This window comes from Venturia canescens, chromosome 10 (genome assembly GCF_019457755.1).
Source record: "Venturia canescens isolate UGA chromosome 10, ASM1945775v1, whole genome shotgun sequence".
Classification (NCBI taxonomy): domain Eukaryota; kingdom Metazoa; phylum Arthropoda; class Insecta; order Hymenoptera; family Ichneumonidae; genus Venturia; species Venturia canescens.
The window spans coordinates 16,311,083-16,332,182 of NC_057430.1; the positions used below are offsets into that span (position 1 = coordinate 16,311,083).

Here is a 21,100-nt window from a genome sequence, read left to right on the forward strand (position 1 = left end):
CTAGAAACAAGTTTTTTCCTCGTTTTCGTGATTCTGATTTTATAAAAATTTCAAAATTCATGGCAATTCAATTGATCGACGAGCATGAAACTAGAAAGGGAAAACCCTACAGAATAAATGGACTCTCGATTCAAATCTCATTCTCCTCAAGCAATTGTTTATAAAATGGAGTTTCTCGAAGAAAGCAGTAAAAAAGTGCTTTTTATTGCCCTTGTTTCAGACGGTGCAATCGAGTGGAGTTCCGAGGCAAGTGAACGGTGATGCGAGCCACGCTCACAACGGCTATCCAACGACTGCGAGCTCGAGTTCTCATAACGCACTCAATCCCATGAATAATTTAAACGGTATCAGCGCGCAGGCTGCTTACGATGGAAAATGACAATCGAAGTAAAAAGATAAAAGAAACAAATTCAAAAAACAAACCGATGGAGAATTGGAGACGTGAGAGGGAGGAGGATGGAAGCTGCTCGCGACGAAAAATGAGGGGAATAAAAACGACAAATTTTTCGTTGTACTTTCGTTGATGTATCTCGGCCGGTGCGCCGCACCCTGCCAAAGCGACGGAATCGACCGCGCAAAATTTCGATATGACGAATAAGCGGACATTTATTAAAAGAAAATTTAATCAATCGTAATTTAAAATTAGACACGAAAATGTATCGGAGCTCATTAAAACGGTAGTGACGTGCAAAGGGGAGGAAATCGATAGTTCGAGTGAAAAACACGTCGAAGATTCAAATTTGGTGCTCTTTAGACTATTCGAGACTCTGATATTTCTATGTAAATATAAAAATATATGAATATATATATATATATATAATATATTAAAACGTTCAGCATCACTAGATATCGAGGTGCTCTCGAGACTCGCGTCGTTGGGTCGCAACGAAAAATCATTTCGCCATTTCGAATTTTTCCTTCTCAGTTCTCTGAAAACGAGTCCGAAGAGGCTTCATCCAATTTCAGTGGGTTTAGGTAAAAAAAAACTCTTTTCCAAATGACGTTTCGTTGCATCCCAACGATACTAAAATCACCATCGTGTTTAGGGAGGTGAGAAAAGGAAGCTTTTCCGAAGGGATAAGCGCGAAGAAAAAGGGCAGAGGGAGGAAAGAGCTCGAGAAATTTGTTTGGAACATAGAAAAAGTTGGTTCTGTGCGAACGAGTTCAGGATGAATTTGCCGCAGATAGATCGAATCGGGACGTTTATACCCAAGCTACGTATCCTTTCTCTTTCCCTCCGCGCGCTTTCTCCTTCGCCAGTTGCCCCCGGGGGTGTAATACGTTAGGGGTGACTTAGCGTCGTTTCAACTTCGAATCTCCTGTATAAAGGCCCTCAGATTGATGCGGCCAACTTTTACGTTGCCTTATTTGCGAGTCAGATAACGAGCCTGAGTTATGCCCGAAGTTTTGAGGGCATTCTCTGCCACCAGCGCCACCGCTGCTTCTGGTGGCTCGTGCAAACCTTTGCTTATACTAAAAAGCATGTTAAGTAAGAGAAGAAATAAAACATCCTCGTTATAACCGAAGCTCCGTTTCCAGTCTCCTTACGAAACATGACATTTTTTTTTCCTTACCAAAATATCGTTTCATTATGAACCAACGCGATTTTCTGCTCGTCGCTGAGGAGTGACCTCACTGACGACGCGAGGAGGGAAGTGAATTTTAATTCGAGCGAAACTCGACACTCTCCGTTCGCTCTTCAAACGTAAAATACAGATAAATAAATTGTGGACGCATGAATGGATGCAAAAAAAGTTGTTATGAATGACTTTTGAGAAAATTTTCTTGAAAAACTGTCCTAATTAATGATTCACTCAGAAAAACACATTTATACGGTGGATTAAAAATGCGAGAATTTTCAGATTGGAAAATGAGACTGCGGGCAAAGGAAAGCTTGAGGAGAGGGACAATACGACACGTAATTCGTTTTATATTACAGTTTATTATTGTAAAATGAGACACGCCGATATTATACGTGTAAAAAGAAATAAAAAAAATTCGTTCGATGTTGATCTCGTGTACTTGTGACTTCATTCTCGTTTTCCTTCCCAACATTATTCTTTTTCAATTGTATTTAACTTATCGAAAAGTTAGTTTCTTCACGGAGATAACGGATTCGTTTTGTATAGAGGAATTTATTATTTTTCAAGAATTTTCAAAGCATACATGCACCGATCACAAAGAGCATAGTGTTTTTTTTAATTTTGCTATTTTTCGTCCCTTCAATTCTAAACAGCTTTACGCGGATTTTCCATACTGTCTGCAAATCAATTTTTCATTATTTTGTTCCTCAGCTTCAGGGAAGCTTGCCAAATGATTTGATTCCGAGTCAGAGGACCGAGCAGTCGTGATAAAAAAATGTTTCCGAGAGTTTCGCCAAAGAAATTGTTCAAAATCAACAACGCGAGTAAATCGCGTTCATCATTTTTTTACAAAATTTGGATCGAGCCCCAGCACGGACGAGCCACACTTTTGAGCCCGCAGCTTCGTGTGCATGGCAATAGAGGTCCGCATTTGTGCATTATTTTCGTCCTTTTCGATTGCGCATCGAGGGCGATATGAATGAGACGGAGAAAAAAAATTGGAGAATAAGAATCGGCGCACGTGTTCCCGCGATTTGGAGCATCCTTCATCGCTTTCTCGCTGAATAATTTAATGCTCGTACGTGTATTGCCGAAGAATACAGACGGCGGAGATGAAGAGGAGCGGAAACGTTGTCTCAATAATTTAGCAATCATTCGCGGCCCGTTTCTTTTGTGAGTTTTCCGTATACGCGAAACAAAAAATGAGAAACACATAGAAGAACGCGTAACGCTTACCGAAGCAATACGACGAATAAATCGCATTGTGTATTCAGGAGAGCGAGATCCAAGTCTATTGGGGCGTGAATATATGCTTTACGCGTTGCGCTCAAAACCCAGAGGCCCGCGCCGAAACTCGCTCTCTCCTTAACGCTGATGCACAACCAGCAGAAGCCCCGGAATTCTATTCCTTCGAGCCAAAAATCTCACGAGCAATCTACAATCCGCACGAATTGACTCGAAATTTGACCGAACATTGCAAATTTATTGCCAACGAAGCTTCCCCGGGTGCGAGAAATAAATTGAAAAAGAGAGAGAGGAAGACGGTCCAACTTCCATTTTCAAATTCGACTTCACGAGTCCGCAACTCCCGAGACGAAGGTTCTCCGTGACTAAAATTTCCTCGGTTCTCGCCCAAAAGTTCCAACTCCCTCGAATAAGCTACTTCAGGAAATCCCGTTCCAGGCGCCCCCCAAAAGTGCTAATATCGAAATCTTCGATTACAAGAACCTCGCTAACGAAGCGCGAGCTCGAGGTGGCTTTTCTTTATCGCCGGTCATTCGAAAACTTCTCGTTGGTACCGTCATTGGAAGTTTGCTCGAAAACGAGCCGTTCGATGGCTCGTGTGTCACAAAACCGTCCAAGTTCGTGCAGGAAAAACGAATCTGTGAAAAAAAAAACATGGAAAAAGAGCGATAAAAAAGCGAGAGGGCGATGTACAAAAATCGCTGTCTCGGAGTAACAATTGATGCAGCAGAATATCGAATGTCCGACTGGACGATTGACCTTATCTACTGAATCCATCAGTTCGGGAGTAGCGAGTGGAGCAGCGCGATCTATCTGGATTCGTCTGGCTGGTGCGGGGCGATCCGAATTTTTTAATGGCCGCGGTAATCGTTCGGAATGACGTAGAAAAATCGAGAGGTTTGAATGATTAACAACGTTTAATCGAACCACGCGATTTCATGGATTATTAATCGAGCGATAAATCGAGGTTCGATGAACGAGAGTGCGTGGTGCAAAGCGACCGGTTAGTCAGCGCCATTTTCCCCTCTCTCTCTCTCTCTCTCTCTTTCTCACTCATGCAGCAAAAGCTTGTCGCTCGAATGTATGACGAACGGCGAGCGTTCGATGCAAATTGGCAATTTTTCCCAGGCGGCTCGCGGTAATCATTGGCAATTAGAGCAGCGCCGGGTGAGAGAGAGAAAGAGAACGTCGAGGGGCTGGGATGCCAAGTAAAAAGGTGGAAGGGGCTCGATAAATTTTATTTATGAGTGTGATTACCTCCATGGCGCACCTATAACAGCTTGGGCCTTCGGGAGATGTGTGCTTCCCTAACTGCCTTCAAATAGCCATCCCTCTGCTTCTCCGGTAAAACCACCCCTTGTCCACCCCTTAATAATCGCCGAGCAATTACGCTCGTGCACATGAGCTTCGTTGCTGTGCATGCACATTTCGATCTCGCATTTTGTTGCACTTTCTCCGCGGCGTTCGCTCATTGCTAAAAAAACTGGTGTGACGATGGAATTGAATTTTTCGGTTTTTCGGGCTTTTTATTCGTGGAACTCTGATGAGTGGACGATAGAAAAATTTTAAGCTCCGTTAGAAAAAAAAGCACGTACATGCTCGGGTAGTGCGTTAAGGAAGTTCACGCGAAATGGAAATCGAAGATTCCAAATTTAAGAGGTGAAATTTGGAAATATGCTGGAAATATACACCGTGCATCTGTTCTCGGAATTGTTATTGGATTTACCGTCTAGTTGTCGAGAAAACAATTAACGAAAATCACACCTTTTGAAGGGTTGTACACAGGCTCTTATGACAGACACACTTCCTGTTCGACGATTTCGATTTAAGGAGGTTGGATCGCGACGATATAACGTTGCCATGCTAAACCATGTTAAAAACATTAAAAATTTCAAAATAATAAGAATTTAATAAAATTTGGTAAATGTATTCTTTCAAAATATTTATGACAATATAATTTTTTTTAGATTTTTCTACTGCACAGCTCTCGAGTAGTTGAACACTAAAGTTCACGTGTACAAGCATAGAGTTTACGAATATACATCTCGTGCATAAGAACTTCGATTTAACGCTCAATTATTCGATAACCATGTGGTAAAAAATTTTGAAAAAAATTTTATTTGTATACTTGATGCCAAAGAATCTTGTCACCAAATTTCATCACATTACGATTATTTTGGTTTCGTGATCGAACCCCCCTAATGAAATAGAATCCTCCCAACTTAGAGCCAAAAACGAGAATGAGAAAATATGTTTTTAGATATCAATGATGTCTCGAGAGAAAGCCTTGGTACCGGTGAAAGTCACTTGGGGATGGAGAAAGAAAATGTAAGGTTTGACAACACCACGAGGCAGCTGGTTTAAAATACAAATATGCATACGCATATAAATAGAAAATGGCTGTTGTCACATTTTGCTTGACGATTTTCCTACGAAAGTCTTTTAACCGTTATCATTGCATTAAATATTGATCAATCTCAACAAATGAGTTACACAAAATTTGAATAATTGGGAGAATAAATTTAAATCGTTTCTTTGATCATGAAGAGAGCAGTTGCTTTATTGAATGACAAGTAACGCACAATTTTCCTTACCAACGCGACGAAGCTTCGTGCGACACCGTCAGTCACAAAATATCGAGAGAAAATGCATCGCTAAACGGCGTCATCGTGCTCGAGAAGAGGGAAAATTATCGAGCCTGATGATCGATATTGTTTTATTAAAAGCATCATAAAAATATTCTTCCTGTTGACAAAAATGTTTCAACCCTTTTTTGTTGCATGAAACGCGAACGCGGGGGCGAGGGGCTCGCCGGGGACAGCAGAATTCGCGTACGCGCGGGGCGATTAATTAAAAAAGTAAAAATTGTTTTCGTTAAATTCGTTCACGGAAATATGCGCGGACTGAAATAATATCCGGTCGCCTGATGCGTGTCCCCTGCACCCGTCTAAAATAAAAAATTTCGCGAGGGCCGGGGGGAAGAAAAAATGAGAAAAACGGTAAAAAACATCGGGCCTGTGTGCGCCGGATGAGCGAGGAGCTCGCAAGAGCGAGATGCGAGAGGGTGGAAGCGTTGCGAGAAGGGATTTGTTTGGAACGGGTCGAGACACACACCGCTCGGTTATACGAATTCATATTATTCACATTCGTCCACGAGGCCTTCCAGACTCACTCGTCTAATAACCGAGAGTCACTGTTTTCATCCATTTTTCTCGGTTTTCCAAATTTCCCCGGAGCTCACCTGGACAAAGATCTTCCGACGAGGCCGCAGTTGACTTTCGACGAAAAATTACCTAATTTTCCGCTCCAATTCGACCGAGCATCGCTCAAAACTCTGCTCGAGTTGAAAACGGTAATTCGATCGTCGAGCCCTGAAACTTCCGGTTTTTCTGTGCATTCGTTTCTCCACTTTGGTACAGCGATCGTAGGAATCGCCTGTACGGGGATCGCGCACGAGGGAGTCGGGAGACCAAGCGAGCGAGCAAAGTTTCCACATTTTTTTCATTTCCATATAACTCTTATGAAAATATTTCTATTCGAGGGTGAGTTTTGGGTGACTATCGCACGCTCTGTGTATGTCACATGAGGAGGGAGGGGGTGCGAGCATTACGCACACCTCGTTCTTCCAGGGGCCTCGTTCCTTTATTTTCTTTCGATAATAACGTTATTTTTTGTTACTTTCTTTAGTTTTTCGTAGCGAGCCCCGTGTGGCGCGGCTCGTCTGTATACTTTTTTGAGCAGAGCTCACTTGGCGACTTCCCTCCGGCCACTGCGCGGGGCCAGCTGGAGAGGCGATGCGAGAAGAAACGCAGTGGAGTGAGAGCCGAGAGCTGGGGCCGAGAGCAGGCTGGGGCGGGGGGAAAAAAGTGTGAGAAGTGTGATTTAAACGCGCGTAAAACGCTCGTTAAAACAACAAAGCTTTTTAACGCCCGGCTTGATTGCCTAACTCACTTTATTAAAACGTCGCGATATTATATTTTTCCATTCTTGCTCAAGGTGAGCCGCAGACTTTTCTCAAGAAGCCAATGAAGCTCTCGAGTGCAGAAACCCTCGTTCTGCCCCGACGCTCGCCTCCTTTCGCTCGCAGACCATCAACCACGCACCCTCAGCTGCTCCTCGATTTTATTGTGTTTTTTTCGCCGGTTTATTTTGTTTTTTCTCCCGCTTCGCCTTCCTCGGATACTGTAATTCTTACGTTATCACGATTCTTCCACTTCCGAGCTGCTTTTCTCGGAACTTTTCTTCTCTTTTCACACTCCTTCGGAGCGGCTTCGCGTTCTCGACTCTCATCTCTGGCAACCCTTTCGTTAACGATCTCCCGCTGCGCCCCCCGCATCATCGAGCTCCTTGCGACGACATTGTTGCGAAAACACTTCGCCCGAGCCCAACCAGGCTGTGCACGTTCATTCTCTCAATCTTCGGAATTTATCTTGCTCCCAGGAATTCGCATCGATGCTAGGAAAATTTAAGGATCGTCAATGGACTCGTTAGCTTCAAAGAAAAATGGAAAAATCGCTGCACCCAACGGATCCACGAGTCTCGTCGTCAGACTTCGCATTCTCCGTTGATGAACTCATCCGGCGACGTTTTTTGAATACCCGAATTCTCGTGCTGCTTCATCCGCACTTTTGTTTCTTTTCTCCCCGAGTCCTGAACTCCTTAAAGCGTTGCTTTCATTTCTTCAACTGCTTCCAGGATTTTTATTCCGAGAGCAATGAAATTTCACGATTTTTATTCCGAGGTAACGAAATTGGCACGATCGACGAATCGTCAACCGCAAATCTCGATTCGAAGCTCGCCGTCGGATCTGAAAGTTTCCATGAAACTGGACTGGACGTCCTGTAAAATAATTGCCCTCGCCGAAAGAGCCCTCGATTCGAGAGAGAGTCCCCTGGTCACGAGCGGTCCTTTCGGAGCGTTTGTAGCTCGCGAAGTATTCAATATTCTTTCTTTCCAGTCGCGCGAGCTCGTTCTTCACATCAATTTTTCATTTTTTCCCCATTTTTGTTCGTCCCTCACAAGCAACTCGCGATATTTTCTTCCTCGTACTCGAGCAGGCTGTCGAGAGGTGCAGACTCGAGAGTCTCCGAAGTTGACTTTGTTTTTGTGTACGGGTCGTTCGACGTCGAAGCGAGGGGTTTTTGCCGGGCAGCATTTTTCCGGTGATCGTTTTAAAAATGGAGACGAAACGGTGCTCTTTCCTGTCCAGAAGATTCGTCACCGTTATCTCAAAGCTTTTTCAGCGATCGGACAACGAAAACGGATTTTTCGCGTCAAGGACTTTCGATCCGCATGGAAAAGCTCTCGCTCAATGCCACGTCACATGCTTCAGGTATGCCCAGGTTCGCACTGACGCTTGGCCAATGGACGTATGTATATTTCGAAGGTAGTCGAAGCATGCCAACTATCTTTTCATTTCGCTTTGTCCGGCTCACCGGAAGGGTCGCTCCTCTTTTCTGTGTCGCGGCGTCCGCGCGCCTTTGGAGCTTCGAGTGCAAAAATCTCGTCATCTTTTACTTTCCATATCGCGTGTACAATACACGTCGAGAGGAATTCGCTTTTCACTGCCTTCCTGCGATGCTGGACCGACTCGATTTCCTTTTTCGTTTATTTTCCTCAATACTCGAGTCATTTGGACTTTTTATCCGGCGATATTTCCTCGGCGCTGGCTGCTCGCCCGACGCTCTTAACTCTTGCCTCGAGTACCTTCAAAGGTTTCACCCTCTCGGGAGAGTGAATGAGGGAGAAGCCTCTCATGAAAGGCCCGTTGTATCCTTAAAAAGTCTCACTTCGAAGCTCACCCCCGCCCCGGAACACTCCGCACCGTTTCGATCTCGTTGACAATTTATTAAGGCTGCACATTCTTATTCCGTTTGCCAGCATCTTTCATTCGCTCGCACGAGCTGGAACAAAGTTTTTATCGCGAGCTCGTTTCCACCTGGGGAAAAACGAGTATTCGATCGGCTGAGGAATTCTGACGATTTATATTTGTACTATTCGGGGATAAATTTGGGCTCGAGCTCAAGTAAAATTCGTGATTTTCGATTCAAAGGAGATTCTGAAACATTTGTTTTGTTTTTTGGCCAGTTTTCAGTCGAAAAGAGCGTGCTCCCGCGATCGAGAGGGAATAAAGAGAAGACGAAGAATGGATCCATTGTGCACAGGACACGGAGGACGTTCGAGGGGAGGTTCGCTTTGAAGAGGCGAACAATTTGGTGAAAACAATTTGACAAGAGATTTGGCAGGGCGGGTATATACGCGATAAGTCGGTGAATGAATTGAGCAATCTTGGTTCGCTCGGTGCGTGGCTGCTTCTCTCTCTGTCTCGGGTGGAGCTTTTGTTTTCGGAGAACTGCCACTTGTAAATATAATTACAAACTCTCCGCATTTCCGTGGGTGGTTCGTTCTCACTCTGTTTTTCTCTTTCCCTAGGCGTTCCTAATTTGATTCCGCGGTTGTTTTCATCGCGTTTCGTACCGCCCGCGGAGTTAGTGTCTCCGTCGCATGCTCGCGGGGCTCGGCCTCCCCCGAGCGATCCGCGGGCATTGTCTGTCGTCTCTTCATTCAAATTAGCCCCAAACCGGAGCTTTTCACTCTCGCGTTCGCGAGCCGGGTGTACGAACAAGCCGAAACGTGGCTCCGCTTCTTTCCCGCGGTGCACGCACACGGCGTGTCGTCGAGCGCTTTCTCACTCACCGAAGCAACGCGGGGCCAAGAGAAAACCATTTTCTCCCTTATTGTTGCGGTTTTATTGAATCCACGGGCATTGTCTCCGGGGCTCGCTGGCTCCCCGCGGGGCCGCGGGCCGCACTATCAAGCAAAATTGGCCGTGCGAGAGCGCCTTTTTTTCAAACGGACGTTCAGCCACACTCTCGTTTCTTCCTCATTTTTTCTCCGTTTGAAAACCCTCCTCTCGGCATTCGCTCTCAGCCCCTCTCCCTGAACCACTATCTTCTCGGACCTCGCGACAATTACCCAGTTTTATTTCCACTGCGGCGTTGCGCGCAGCATTATTTTTCGACATTGAAGAGTTTGTACCCGCGCCTTTCATGGGGTCCAATCTTCCCCGCTTTATTTAAACCCGAAAAAATGGTCCCCGGAGAGCTCGTAACGTTCACCAGAATCATCTCCTTCCCGTCGAACATTTTTGAAAAACCTGTCCGCGGGGGTCGAAGAAACTGGGGAAAATTCATTCCGCAAGCTCTGACGAGCGACACGCCCCGGTCTTCCGTGGCTTCCTCGTCGATCCCCAGGTTCATAAAACATCCGAACGATTCTAACATTCGTACGAACGTCAGCCAAAAAACTCGTATATCGTTCGAGCGTTTGGAAGGTCCGGCCGGCATATGCGAGAGATAAAAAGATCTGCTGAGCAAAGAAATCGCGGCCAGGTTACTCGATCTTCATTCCTTTTCTTTCGGCCCCCCGCTCCCCCGGCCGGCGGAACGAGAGTTTCGCGGTTTCTTTTTGACGTCGACGAATCTTTTCACACGGGGATAGAAACGCTTGTAGCTTCCGGGGAGCGCTCCGCTCCCCTGCCCTCGCGAAGCGTTTTGGACCTTCGCTCTCATCCTGCGGAGGCAATAAACTATAAATATACGGCGATACTTCCGTATGAGCGCAGCGCCGACGAATGTGGGACGTCTATGCTCGTGAAAGTACACGACCGCGATTCTGCGGCTCGAGTTGGATATACTTTGCGGACGTTATGGGTAAGCTCTATGAATAAACGAGAGAGTTGGAAACCGCGAGGTGCATATTTGAGGAGGGCGTTGAGACGCGAGGAATTTCAACCACCCGCGCTCGAGCCAGGGAAAGAGCGAGAGGCGAGGTGGCCGAGGGGAAGCAAGAGAAAAGGAGCTTTGTGAATTTTGCATAAGGTTTTTGCTTCCTGCTCCTCGAATTTCCATCGATACCGTGTTATCACTGTGTCGAGCCATGTTCCAAGCAATCATAACATTTCGAATCTGCGCCTCGATGTTTCATTGTCGTCCGGAGTCTCAGAGGCTATTGGAGGGGGAACGAATCAGGGAAGGGATCCTTCGAAGGTGCTGCTCGAAGGGCTCCACGAAGAATTTTTCTTTCCGTTTAGGTATGCTCAACGAAAGTTTGAGTTTGATCCCGTCGAAATGAGGAACGCGAGCGCCGCAGCGTATGCGAGCTGGAAAAACGTATCGCTAGCCTCCTAAATTCTTCATTCCGAGATCGTGTCTCAGTGCACAAACAAAAGTTACTAGGAGCCTGGGGAGGGGATCGTTTGTTTTTCACTGAAAAGTAAATATACTGGAGGAATAAAAATTCGTAGTGAAAATAAGGAGGAATAATTACTACAAATAATATACGTGGATCAGCGTTGAAAATACACTGTAGTGAAAGATTATGAATTCCGCAGTATTCCTGCCCCCCCTCCCCCTTAAACCCCCCGAGCCTCAGTTTCTCTGGCGAATATAAGGTAATGCGATTCAGTGGTGCCTTGATATTCGCGTAATTAAAATTCCACCCCATCGCGCGGAGCTTGGCAATGGCGCAATGGCAAGCGCGAGCAAACGATTCTTGTTTGTCTTGACAACAAAGGGGGCTTGCCATGTGTAAGGGCTCTATACCGACACTGGCCACCCCGAGAACAGAGAGTGAGCGAGGGAGAGAGTCTCACAGATTCGGGATGTTACACGAGAGAGAATTGCGAGCGAGTCGAAGGGGTTGCAGAATTATTACATCTTTTGTTCGAAGGCTCGAATCGCCCCATTTGTGGAATTGCGGAACGCGATCCTTCGCGATTGCCTCTACCGCGGGAACGGCTGCCGGAGCGCAGGGGCTTATTATTACGCGGATGTGCGAGACCCCTTAATTATTACGTAAGTTTCATTTTCATTCGACGTTTGCACCGGAGCGTGTGTTCCAACGGTTCTTGGACTCCGAGCGGCTAGCCTCGTTGCGAGCTCGTGAAATTTCCGTGCTTCCGAGCTCACTTTTTTGAGCGCACGTTAATTTCTGCATGGCTTCTTCGGGCTGCTTAAAAAACGGGGCTTTTACATGTTAAATTATTGAAACGGAGCTTTAAGGATGAAGCTTTGAATAGTTGGTGAGACTTTGTCGGAAATTTGGAAATAACATCGATATTTATCGTTGTAATATACTCGACGTTCGACGAGATGTTATTCGCCACTGATTTTACCGATGCTGGATAAACTCGAGTAGAAATAAAAGTTGAGAGGGAAATTTCATTTTATTTTTATCCGATAGGAGCCGCGCGCGAGAACACTGAGACGGCGAACTCCGTCGCAGAATTCGACGCCAGGGAACCGGAGCGCAGTTTTCCATGTATATTTATACGCGCATGTATAAAGAGAGCGAACCCCTTCAGGCAAGTTTTAACTTCCTCGGCGAGCCCTCTCCCGACGCTGGTTCTCTTATGGCTCCCATCGGCGAGAGGGACTTTATCGCGAGATATTTTGCCACGAGGAGGGAGGAGAATCTCTCGCGAGGTAGCCCAAAATCCCGTTACAGAATCGTTAACGTAAAAGGAAGTGAGCTTTGTAACTGCTAATGTTAACCGCACTGTTTCCCCGAACCTCTCTCATTTTCTCTCGTTCTATTCTCGATGAGACTTTTACTTTTACGCCCCGATTCGGATCAAGAATTTACGGTAACGACGTATCTCCAAACTCTTTAATTCCCAGCAGCAGTATTTCCCGAAAAAATAGCGTTGCGATTCCTTCGCTATTCGCGGCTGGAGCGAGGTGCTAAGAAAATGAGCGTTTTATTGCCAGGCGCTCGTCTCCCTTTCGAGCCAAAACTACGAGAGACGAGTCGCAGGCACATCCAACTTTTCCCCGACGCGTTGGCACGTCACACTTTTTCACACCGAATCAGCACTTTTGTTCCGGCTACACTCGTACACGGAAACACGATACTAATTTAATCCTCGAGTCCTGCAGAAAAAAAATGCCCGCGTTGAAAGGAAGCCTCGGAGACGTCAATCTAACGAAGAAACATGAAGCTCGCCAGGGCTGCACATATAAATAAGAAAATGAGAAGAGGCCAAAAGAACTGAGCTTTTTCCCTCGCAGCATTGTTGCCAGAGTCGTACGAGCGATCCAAAAGTTATAACTTCATCTCTCACTCCCAGTTATTCTTTGTGCAGATATAAATATAAGTTTAATGTCCTAACACATAGAGAATTAAGTAGTTTTGTGCTTCTTGACTCGTGTTTCTCGACGGGAAGCTTTTCACAAGTTTCCGGACGCTCTCTTCGGCTCGCTCTGCCTCCCTTTCTTCTCTCGAACCGTGTCCGACCAACTTCTGCTAATAATGGTGGGACATTAATTTCGGACGATTGGGCCCAGCGGGCCACTGCCGAGACTCCCAGTTCCCTCGCCCTCCCGACTCACCCCTTCGCGCCCCCTGCGAATTTCGTGATGCTGTTCTCGTTACACCACCTTTTCTCCCAAGACACAAGAAGAAGGGGAAGAAACGGTGCAGCCTTCGACGCACGAAACTCCTCCTTCGCGCCCAAACTTTTTCACAAGCTCAAAGAAAAATCGTGGAACAACCCCCTTAAGTTTTTCCACGTTTTCGATTCTCAACGGCCCTCGTACGCAATTAACTCTCGGCTCAACTGTAACAGTGTCGCGCAGGCTTTTATGCGCCGAGTTCAAACATCTTTGCACCACTTTTAAACTCCGTTTTTCACTACCCAACTCCGGAGACGCTCCGGAGAGCTTTATCTCGACTCACTTTTTTTTCGGCTCGAGTACTCAAAATTTTAACTTCCCACTCCAAAATATTTACACTGATAAACGATCGTCCTGGGGCTTCTGCTTTAAAAGGTCAAAAAAATCAAATGTTTTCGGAAACGTTTTTGGATAGACGGAAATAACTCAGCACAGCGAACTTTTCGGTAGAGTTCAAAGGACATTATTTCAAGAGTACAAAAACATTGTTTTAACGTGAGAAATGCAATGTGAGAAAGAATTAACGAGTTTGAGAAAAAAACGCTTCCAAGGAAGAAGATTATCACTTCAACTTGCTGTAAATATAGAGTTTCGCAAATTTCTTCGGGTTTTTATAGGTTCGTATGGAAGGAAAATATGTAAAAATGGAAAAAAAATTGGAATTTTTGTTGCAAACAATAATAACGATCTCCACATTGTACGCAGCTGATAAACTTCGAAAATCAGACTTCGCGCATAAACCATGTACAAATTAGTATTTCCCACATTAAAAAAATGTTTTTGTACTTTTGAAGTACTTGAAACTGTACCAAACAGTTGGCTATGCTGAGTTATTTCCGTCTATCCTAAGCACATTCGTGAAAACAATCGATTTTGTTGACTTTCTAAAGCAGGGCTCCTCCTTAAGGGCTTAAGCATCAAAATACTTAGTTGCTTTATCGACGAACTTTTTTTGTCCGAGCAACAAAATGCCGACTCCTGCAACAGAGTTTCCTATACGCTCAAGAATGTTCTGCGAGTTTTTAGATTGCTCATTACTTTTTTAATGATGAAAAAATCTTGGGATTCAACTTTGCACGAATGTTTGAGTGGAAGGCGGAGTTTCCGCTCGATATTCATACTTCACTGGAGAATTTCTCGTTTATTTATCCGTGCCACCTCGTATTAAAGGATTGCGAATAAAAGGAATTTTCATTGGCGCTGTTAAGTCGAAAGAGGGTCAGATAATCTCTAGCGAATAATAAGAAGGGTGTCGCCGGTGCTACGGCTTCATTCTCGCGGATTTTATATACTTTCGGTAAACTCGTTCGCGGCTTCAACCCTTTTTACGCCTGACGCAATCGCGCCTCCGCGTATTTTCTTGGTTTGCTCCGTTCTCGACGGGAGTTCCCCGGGGAGCAGTTTTCTCGGGGCCTCGTCTTCCGAAGAGCCTCGAAAGAAAGCGAAACGACCGTGACAAAAAGTTTAACGAGCTGCTGGTTGCTGGTTAGCAAAATGTTCGGGGCAGGGAGGACGAAGCAGGAGGGGAAGAATCGATTCTGAACCTAGCAATTCTGAGCTTTTTCACGCGTAAACGAATCTCGAAACGGAGGCTGCAACGTCATCGTCATCGGAACGCATCGTTGCAATGATTTCGTGCGATTCTTGCCGAAATCACCGCGACATACGGAAGAATCAAAGAAAACAAATGTTTCAACTCGCCGCAGCGATTAAAACTCTCCCAATTTTCGTTCAAACTATAATTTCAAAGTTTCGTTACTTTTTCCTCGTTAATTGAGCATGAAACAACCCATGTGCAGTGGGCGAAGAACAAACGCCGAGTTTTCTAATGGCTCCGACTTAAATATGTAAGGGACTCAGAGGCAGTGCCCACCGGCAGCGGGTAACAATAAACCAACACTCACGTGCCACCTCTCAAAAAAGGCACAATGCTCGGAGAGTCGCACTCTCGGCGCTAACGATCTCACCTCATCCACGTGCGCACACGAGCGGTCCGGCTCGGGCGCGAGAACGGCGCACTTTTCTCGTCTTTCAGAGGCCGACTCTCGAGCGGGAGGTTGAGTCCGTATAAAAACAAAAACGATACGTATCCGCGTTGCGTTTGCTTGGGGAAAAAAGCTCGTGAAATTCTCCGGTGCTCGATCGTCCTTCACGAAATTCAGTCGTTTTTGTTATTCTTTGGGATTCGTATCTTCGGAGATGTCGGCTTTCATGATTTTCACTAAAACGGGCAAAAACGTTGGTCGAATCTCGAGAACGAGGGGAGAAAAAGTGAAATTTCCTTGGCTGACTCGGCTAAACAGGAATTTCGTATTCTTCGGAGACACTCCGCAATTTCCTTACTTTTCCCCATTATTTTTCCTCCCGTTTATTTCCCTTTCGTTTCTTACTTTTTTATACTTAAAAAGTAAAGAAGTGTGCGTGGAGGGGGTTTGAGCACCTGGTGGAAACGCCGGGCACTCGTCGGCCTCGTAAAGGCCGAGCAACAATGATGGAAATATGATTTTTTAAAGCCGCGCGGGGTGCCATTAACGAGGCAACGTGTGCTCCTCTACTTTCATCCGTTCCTCGGAGACTCGCGGTGCGAGAGGAGGCTTATTTTTTGCGCATTCGTAATAATCACGGTTTCTACAGCAGCTTCTCGTCGTTCTAGCAGCTCTTTCGTTCCTCGCGCGCGACCGAGGTATTTTTTCATCCGTGTCGTGCTCCGCTCGTGTGCCAGCAATGAAAATAAGCAGGAAAACGAGGAGGGATTTACACTCGCATGCGAGGCTTAACAGGATCGGAGACTTTGTGCATAAATTTGTCGATTGATTCGGCGCGTGTGTAGATTCAAACCCGGGAGACTTCCTCCACCCTCTCAAACAAAAGTCTTACCCTCCCTGAAAAAGTAATCCGCATGTGAGAATTTTCAATACACACCGAAAGCCGGCTGCTCCAGCGTACCTTCGTTCGACTACTTCATACGCTTCAACGTCCCGACGCGTTCGCCTCTCAAACGTAAACTCAGTCACTTCCAATCGTCCAGTTGGTAAATCATTCCCTCTGTACACCGACTTCGTGCAACCGAGTGCTCGAACTCTGCTCAAACGTTACAGTCGCCGTGTGAGCAAACAAACGTCCACTTTACCTCGACCTCTGCGCGTATATGCCCGACAAATTCGATTGTGGAATGAGAGTCCTTCGAGCATTTTCAAATACCTCGACGCTTTAGTAATTCCCATCCATCTCGTTCCGCAGGAGCTGCTCAGATCGCCTTCGAATAATGCACTTTACATTCTTAATCAGCTGCCTGGCTCCTCGTTGTAGGAATAGCAGGCAATTGATTAATCGATCCAAACTTTTTTCAACGAGCTATTTCAGGCTTTTTTGAACGTTTGCACTCTGTCGCGTGGAAGTTTGCGATATTTTTCAAACTCGCGGTCAAATTGTTGCTCGAAAGTATCTTTAAAACGCACTCGATCGACGTGGACCGAACTGTTTTTTCGCGCAATTCATTTCAATGTTAAATAATTTACTTAATTTCAATAAAAATTTAACTTGGATTTTATTTCATTGAATTTATTCGAACTTTTTCATTCTTTCGACTTCATTCGAGATTTTTTTTTCGATTTTTCATTTATATTTCATTCTAATTTAAACTTTGGAGTTTCCAAGGTAAATGTGCAAACGTGTTTTGTTATTATTTTTTTTATTAACTTTAAAGAATGCATTTGAAAATCATGAACGATCGTTTTCGATCCTTAAGCTTAAAATCTGATGTCTTTTTTCATATTTTACAGTAACGAGACTCGTTCGTTGTTCTTCGATCGATCCGTGTCTTCTTTTTACTCAGGATATCATCGGTTCACCTTTCGACCTGACGTTTTCCTGTCGGTGGAACGCCCCTTGAACTGGAAGTTAAAAAAACATCGTCTCGATTGTGATCGTACTTTTGGGTTCTTCTTTGTACGAATAATGTTTTTAAATACTCACCATTCCAATTATTCCACGGGCCACATCTACTTTACCATTAACGACCTGCCCAATTGGGACAAAAACATTTCAATTTCGATCGTATTTTCGTTCGATACCTCACACGAGGTAAAAAATCAACGTTTTTTACAAAAAAAAATTCATCATCACTCATTTAGACATAAATTTATCGCTTTCTTTAACCTAATTTAGTTACCAGGTCGTTTGCTGAACCTATGGGATAGTGAGCCATCGTTTCCTGCAAAAAAAATCGTGTTATTCCCTTTTTTAGCTGTTTTTATGAGTAAAAATTCCAAAAAATCGTGTTATTTGCACTTCTTTTACTGTTTTCATGACTAAATTTAAAAAAATGTTGTTCTTTCTCCTTCTACTGGAAAAAAAACTAGAAAAACTTACTTGCGTGATGAGGCAGCTCAGGAGCAGGATCAAGCAGATTTTGTCAATCATTGTCACTGAGTCACTAATGAGATTAAAATTAAAAAATTCAAAAATCTTTGTGTCGTTGAGTGCCGTTGAGTTCGAATCGTCGTTAGCAAACGTGATGGAAAAAAACGTGTCTGGCAAGTTCTGCGTTGAACGGAAGACTGACGACATTTTCAATGAGAAAGTAATTGAAAAGAATCAGCTTGATTGATTTTTCGTCTGAATGACTAATTTTGACGAACCAATGTTCAAATCATTTTTTTTTTTTTTTATTTTTATTGCTATACAAACGAATAATTAGGAACTAACGTCCACGAAACATCTGCAATCTCATCGAACAATCGATAATTTAGCGCTTTCGAAGTAGAAACATAAATGATCGTGGATGCTCATCGATAGGAATCTCAATCAATCACGATTTTTTTACGCTTGATCGATTGGGATACAGAAATTATGGACACAACTGTTCAAGCGACGTAGTAATTGCCGGATATTAAAACCATTGAAAATGATAATTTTTGTGAGAAATTTGGGCACATCTACTTTTTGGGAGCATTATTTGAAGAAAATATAAAAAATTATATTTAAAAAAACTATTTTACCGTGACAGAAAAAAAAGATTGAACGTGATGAATTAATGGGCAAAAAATCGATGATTTTTCCAACTTTTTGTTTATTAATTGTTTTATTTTAATTGTTTGTTATAAACAAATGTTATTCATCTCGTATTCTCATTTATTGAATAAACCGGTTCAAAATTTAGCGCGCTTCGAACCGCCATCATACGCATGTGAGTTGTTCACCCCCCCCCCCCCCCCCGTCTCGCTCTGCCAGCGCGCGCCGCCAACGTGATGGTGGCGCTGCTTCCTAACCTCCCTTTACGCACTTAGCCTCCATACTTCGCGTTTACGTTCGCGTAGTTTATACTTTTTACTTCTACTTTGTGTTGAGGAATCCTGCGGATCCTTGACCGTTAAAATGGTCCAGAAGAAGGTACGTTTCCTCAATTTTAATCCTCAATATATATTTTTCACGTTTTTTCAATATTTTTATTTAATATCATTGCTCGATAATGCGGAACTTTCGGCCGTCAGAAGGCCCGCACTTCGCTATCAACAGACACGTTTTTGATGAAAAACGTGAATTCTCAATTTTTTTCTCTCTATCAAACCCAGTAGAATTGTTGGATAATATTTGACGGCTTTCCTGAATTCTCGAATTTTCGACGATTTGCTTTGTTGTCTTCGTGAAAAAATGTTGATAAAAGTGTTTTAGAACGAAAATTGAGAAATTAGTGTAAAATATTGAGCACTGTCTTTCAATGCTGTTCGACAATCGTATTTTTCATTATTATTCTTATCTTTTTCGGAGAACAGCCGAAGAAGAAGGTAGGAAAGAAGGTAGCTGCGGCTCCTTTGGCCGTCAAGAAAGTCGAGCCGAAGAAGCAAACAAATCCGCTTTTCGAAAAGCGCACCCGCAATTTTGGCATTGGTCAAGACATCCAACCTGATCGTGATCTGAGCAGATTCGTCAAATGGCCCAAATACATTCGCATCCAAAGACAGCGAGCCGTTCTCTCCAAAAGACTCAAGGTCCCACCCCCAATCAACCAGTTCACCCAGACCCTTGACAAACAAACCGGTAAGATTTTTTCACATCACTTCTACCAATGCTAACCACTCTAGTAATTTTTCATTCGATTAATAACAATTTATCCATTTACTGATTCAATTATCAAAAAAATCATTTTTTTCTACCAAACTAGGGAATAGCATTTTGGCTATTCGTTTTTAATGTCAATCGAATTCATACAAATGGGTGATTACGAAAAATAGATTTGGATTAACTATTCAACAATTTTTCCAATTGTTCAGTCAAATAGTATAGAGAACGTGCCATTCTTTGACAACTAATGATTGCTCCAATCATTTAAATATTGTGATTATTTCGTTGGCCCAATAAAAACTGGAACAAATAGGAATATGTGAATTTTTGATATAGTTAAATGGCAAAGAAATTCAGAGATCGATGCAAGTTTGCTTCCAAGTCTTGTGATAATTTGAATCATTGATAATTTTTATTTTACAGCCACTCAACTCTTCAAAATTTTGGAGAAGTATCGTCCCGAGTCAGCTGATGCCAAGAAGAAGAGGCTGAAGGCTAGAGCCGAAGAGAAGGCTGCAAAGAAAGAGGACACTCCCACCAAGAGGCCCAACACGATACGCAGTGGCACAAACACTGTTACAACTCTTGTAGAGCAAAAGAAAGCTCAACTTGTTGTAATTGCCCACGACGTTGATCCTATTGAGGTAAATATATTGATTTCCCAATGGTTTGTCCTAAAATGTAAAAATTGACCGATCGAAAACCATTAATTAATTCAAAACATTAAAAGTTGAAACTATTCGAAACGGTGATCTATTAATATTGTAATTGAACCTCGAATTTCGATCTTTAATTGCAAAAATATAAAATGATGTTAGAATTTCTTCACCTGAGGAGGAAAAAAACAAGTTTTTTTCTATCCAGAGGATGTAACTTGACTCTGAGTGATTCTATTTCGTTCAAATAATTATAATGTTCCTTCGATATTGTAATAACAAGATTCCATGCTTATTTCACAGGTTGTCCTCTTCCTTCCGGCGCTTTGCAGAAAAATGGGTGTCCCATACTGCATCATCAAGGGCAAAGCGCGTCTTGGACGTCTCGTCAGACGTAAAACTTGCACAGCTATTGCTCTCACACAGGTAAACATTATTTTGATATCTGATAAACTAAAAATTTCATTAAAATGTCCAGTCTTGATCTTCTTTTTTTTTTTTTTTTTATAAAAAAAAATTTCGCTTTATTTATTTCAAAATGATGAAAATCATGAGCCAATCCCATGAGATTCCGTGATAAGACAAACCGACTGATGATGCTAAAAAATCGTTGTTTTTTCATTCTTTTATGGATTCTGTTTTTGATGTAGAAAAATTTGACCTCGTTACAGGTTGACTCAGGAGACAGGGCGAACTTCGCTAAGGTCGTCGAAGCAATTAAGACGAACTTCAACGATCGTCACGACGAGATCAGACGTCACTGGGGCGGTGGTCTTCTCGGCAGCAAATCTGCCGCCAGGATTGCAAAATTGGAAAAAGCCAAGGCTAAGGAACTCGCCCAAAAACAGGGTTGAACGCATTCGAAATCCATTAACATCTTGGAATTGTTCACGTGACTGGCCAAACAATAAAAACTCAAAAAAAATCTAATCACTTGACAATGTGATTTTTTTCCATCTTCTATTTCTCTGTTACTTCAAACGCCAAATGATCTACATACGTGTTCCGTGATTGTGATTTCTATTGTATTTTTTTGCGAAGTTTTTAACTTTCGAAGCTTTTAAATTGAATTTTTCCATGGGCAAACTGCATCAGAACC

General features: G+C 43.6%; 2 protein-coding genes and 1 long non-coding RNA gene across 5 annotated transcripts in view; 2 read left to right on the forward strand and 1 right to left on the reverse strand.

The window, feature by feature from the left end:
• The window catches only part of LOC122417269 (LIM domain only protein 3-like), an 86,277-nt gene extending 84,265 nt beyond the window's left edge, over nucleotides 1–2,012 (forward strand). For all 3 annotated transcript variants that reach the window (XM_043430652.1, XM_043430654.1, XM_043430653.1), the window contains exon 6: nucleotides 221–2,012. In XM_043430652.1, the coding sequence (XP_043286587.1) occupies nucleotides 221–379 (159 nt within the window). In that variant the 3' untranslated portion in view covers nucleotides 380–2,012. The remainder of the gene's footprint in view (nucleotides 1–220) is intronic.
• Nucleotides 2,013–17,271: 15,259 nt separating this feature from the next.
• On the reverse strand, nucleotides 17,272–17,785 carry LOC122417137 (uncharacterized). Its single transcript, XR_006262234.1, has 3 exons — nucleotides 17,654–17,785; nucleotides 17,454–17,495; nucleotides 17,272–17,302 (listed from the first exon to the last, which is right to left on the reverse strand). It is a non-coding gene; the product is annotated as an uncharacterized lncRNA (long non-coding RNA).
• Nucleotides 17,786–18,522: 737 nt separating this feature from the next.
• On the forward strand, nucleotides 18,523–20,931 carry RpL7A (ribosomal protein L7A). Its single transcript, XM_043429757.1, has 5 exons — nucleotides 18,523–18,673; nucleotides 19,057–19,321; nucleotides 19,769–19,989; nucleotides 20,305–20,427; nucleotides 20,673–20,931. The coding sequence occupies exons 1-5, from the start codon at nucleotides 18,659–18,661 to the stop codon at nucleotides 20,853–20,855; spliced, it is 807 nt and encodes a 268-aa protein (XP_043285692.1). The 5' UTR covers nucleotides 18,523–18,658; the 3' UTR covers nucleotides 20,856–20,931.
• Nucleotides 20,932–21,100: the final 169 nt, after the last annotated feature.

Coding starts and splice junctions, on each gene's coding strand:
- RpL7A (XM_043429757.1), top strand. Junction 19,322..19,768: donor GACCCTTGACAAACAAACCG/GTAAGATTTTTT, acceptor TTTATTTTACAG/CCACTCAACTCTTCAAAATT. Junction 20,428..20,672: donor CAGCTATTGCTCTCACACAG/GTAAACATTATT, acceptor ACCTCGTTACAG/GTTGACTCAGGAGACAGGGC.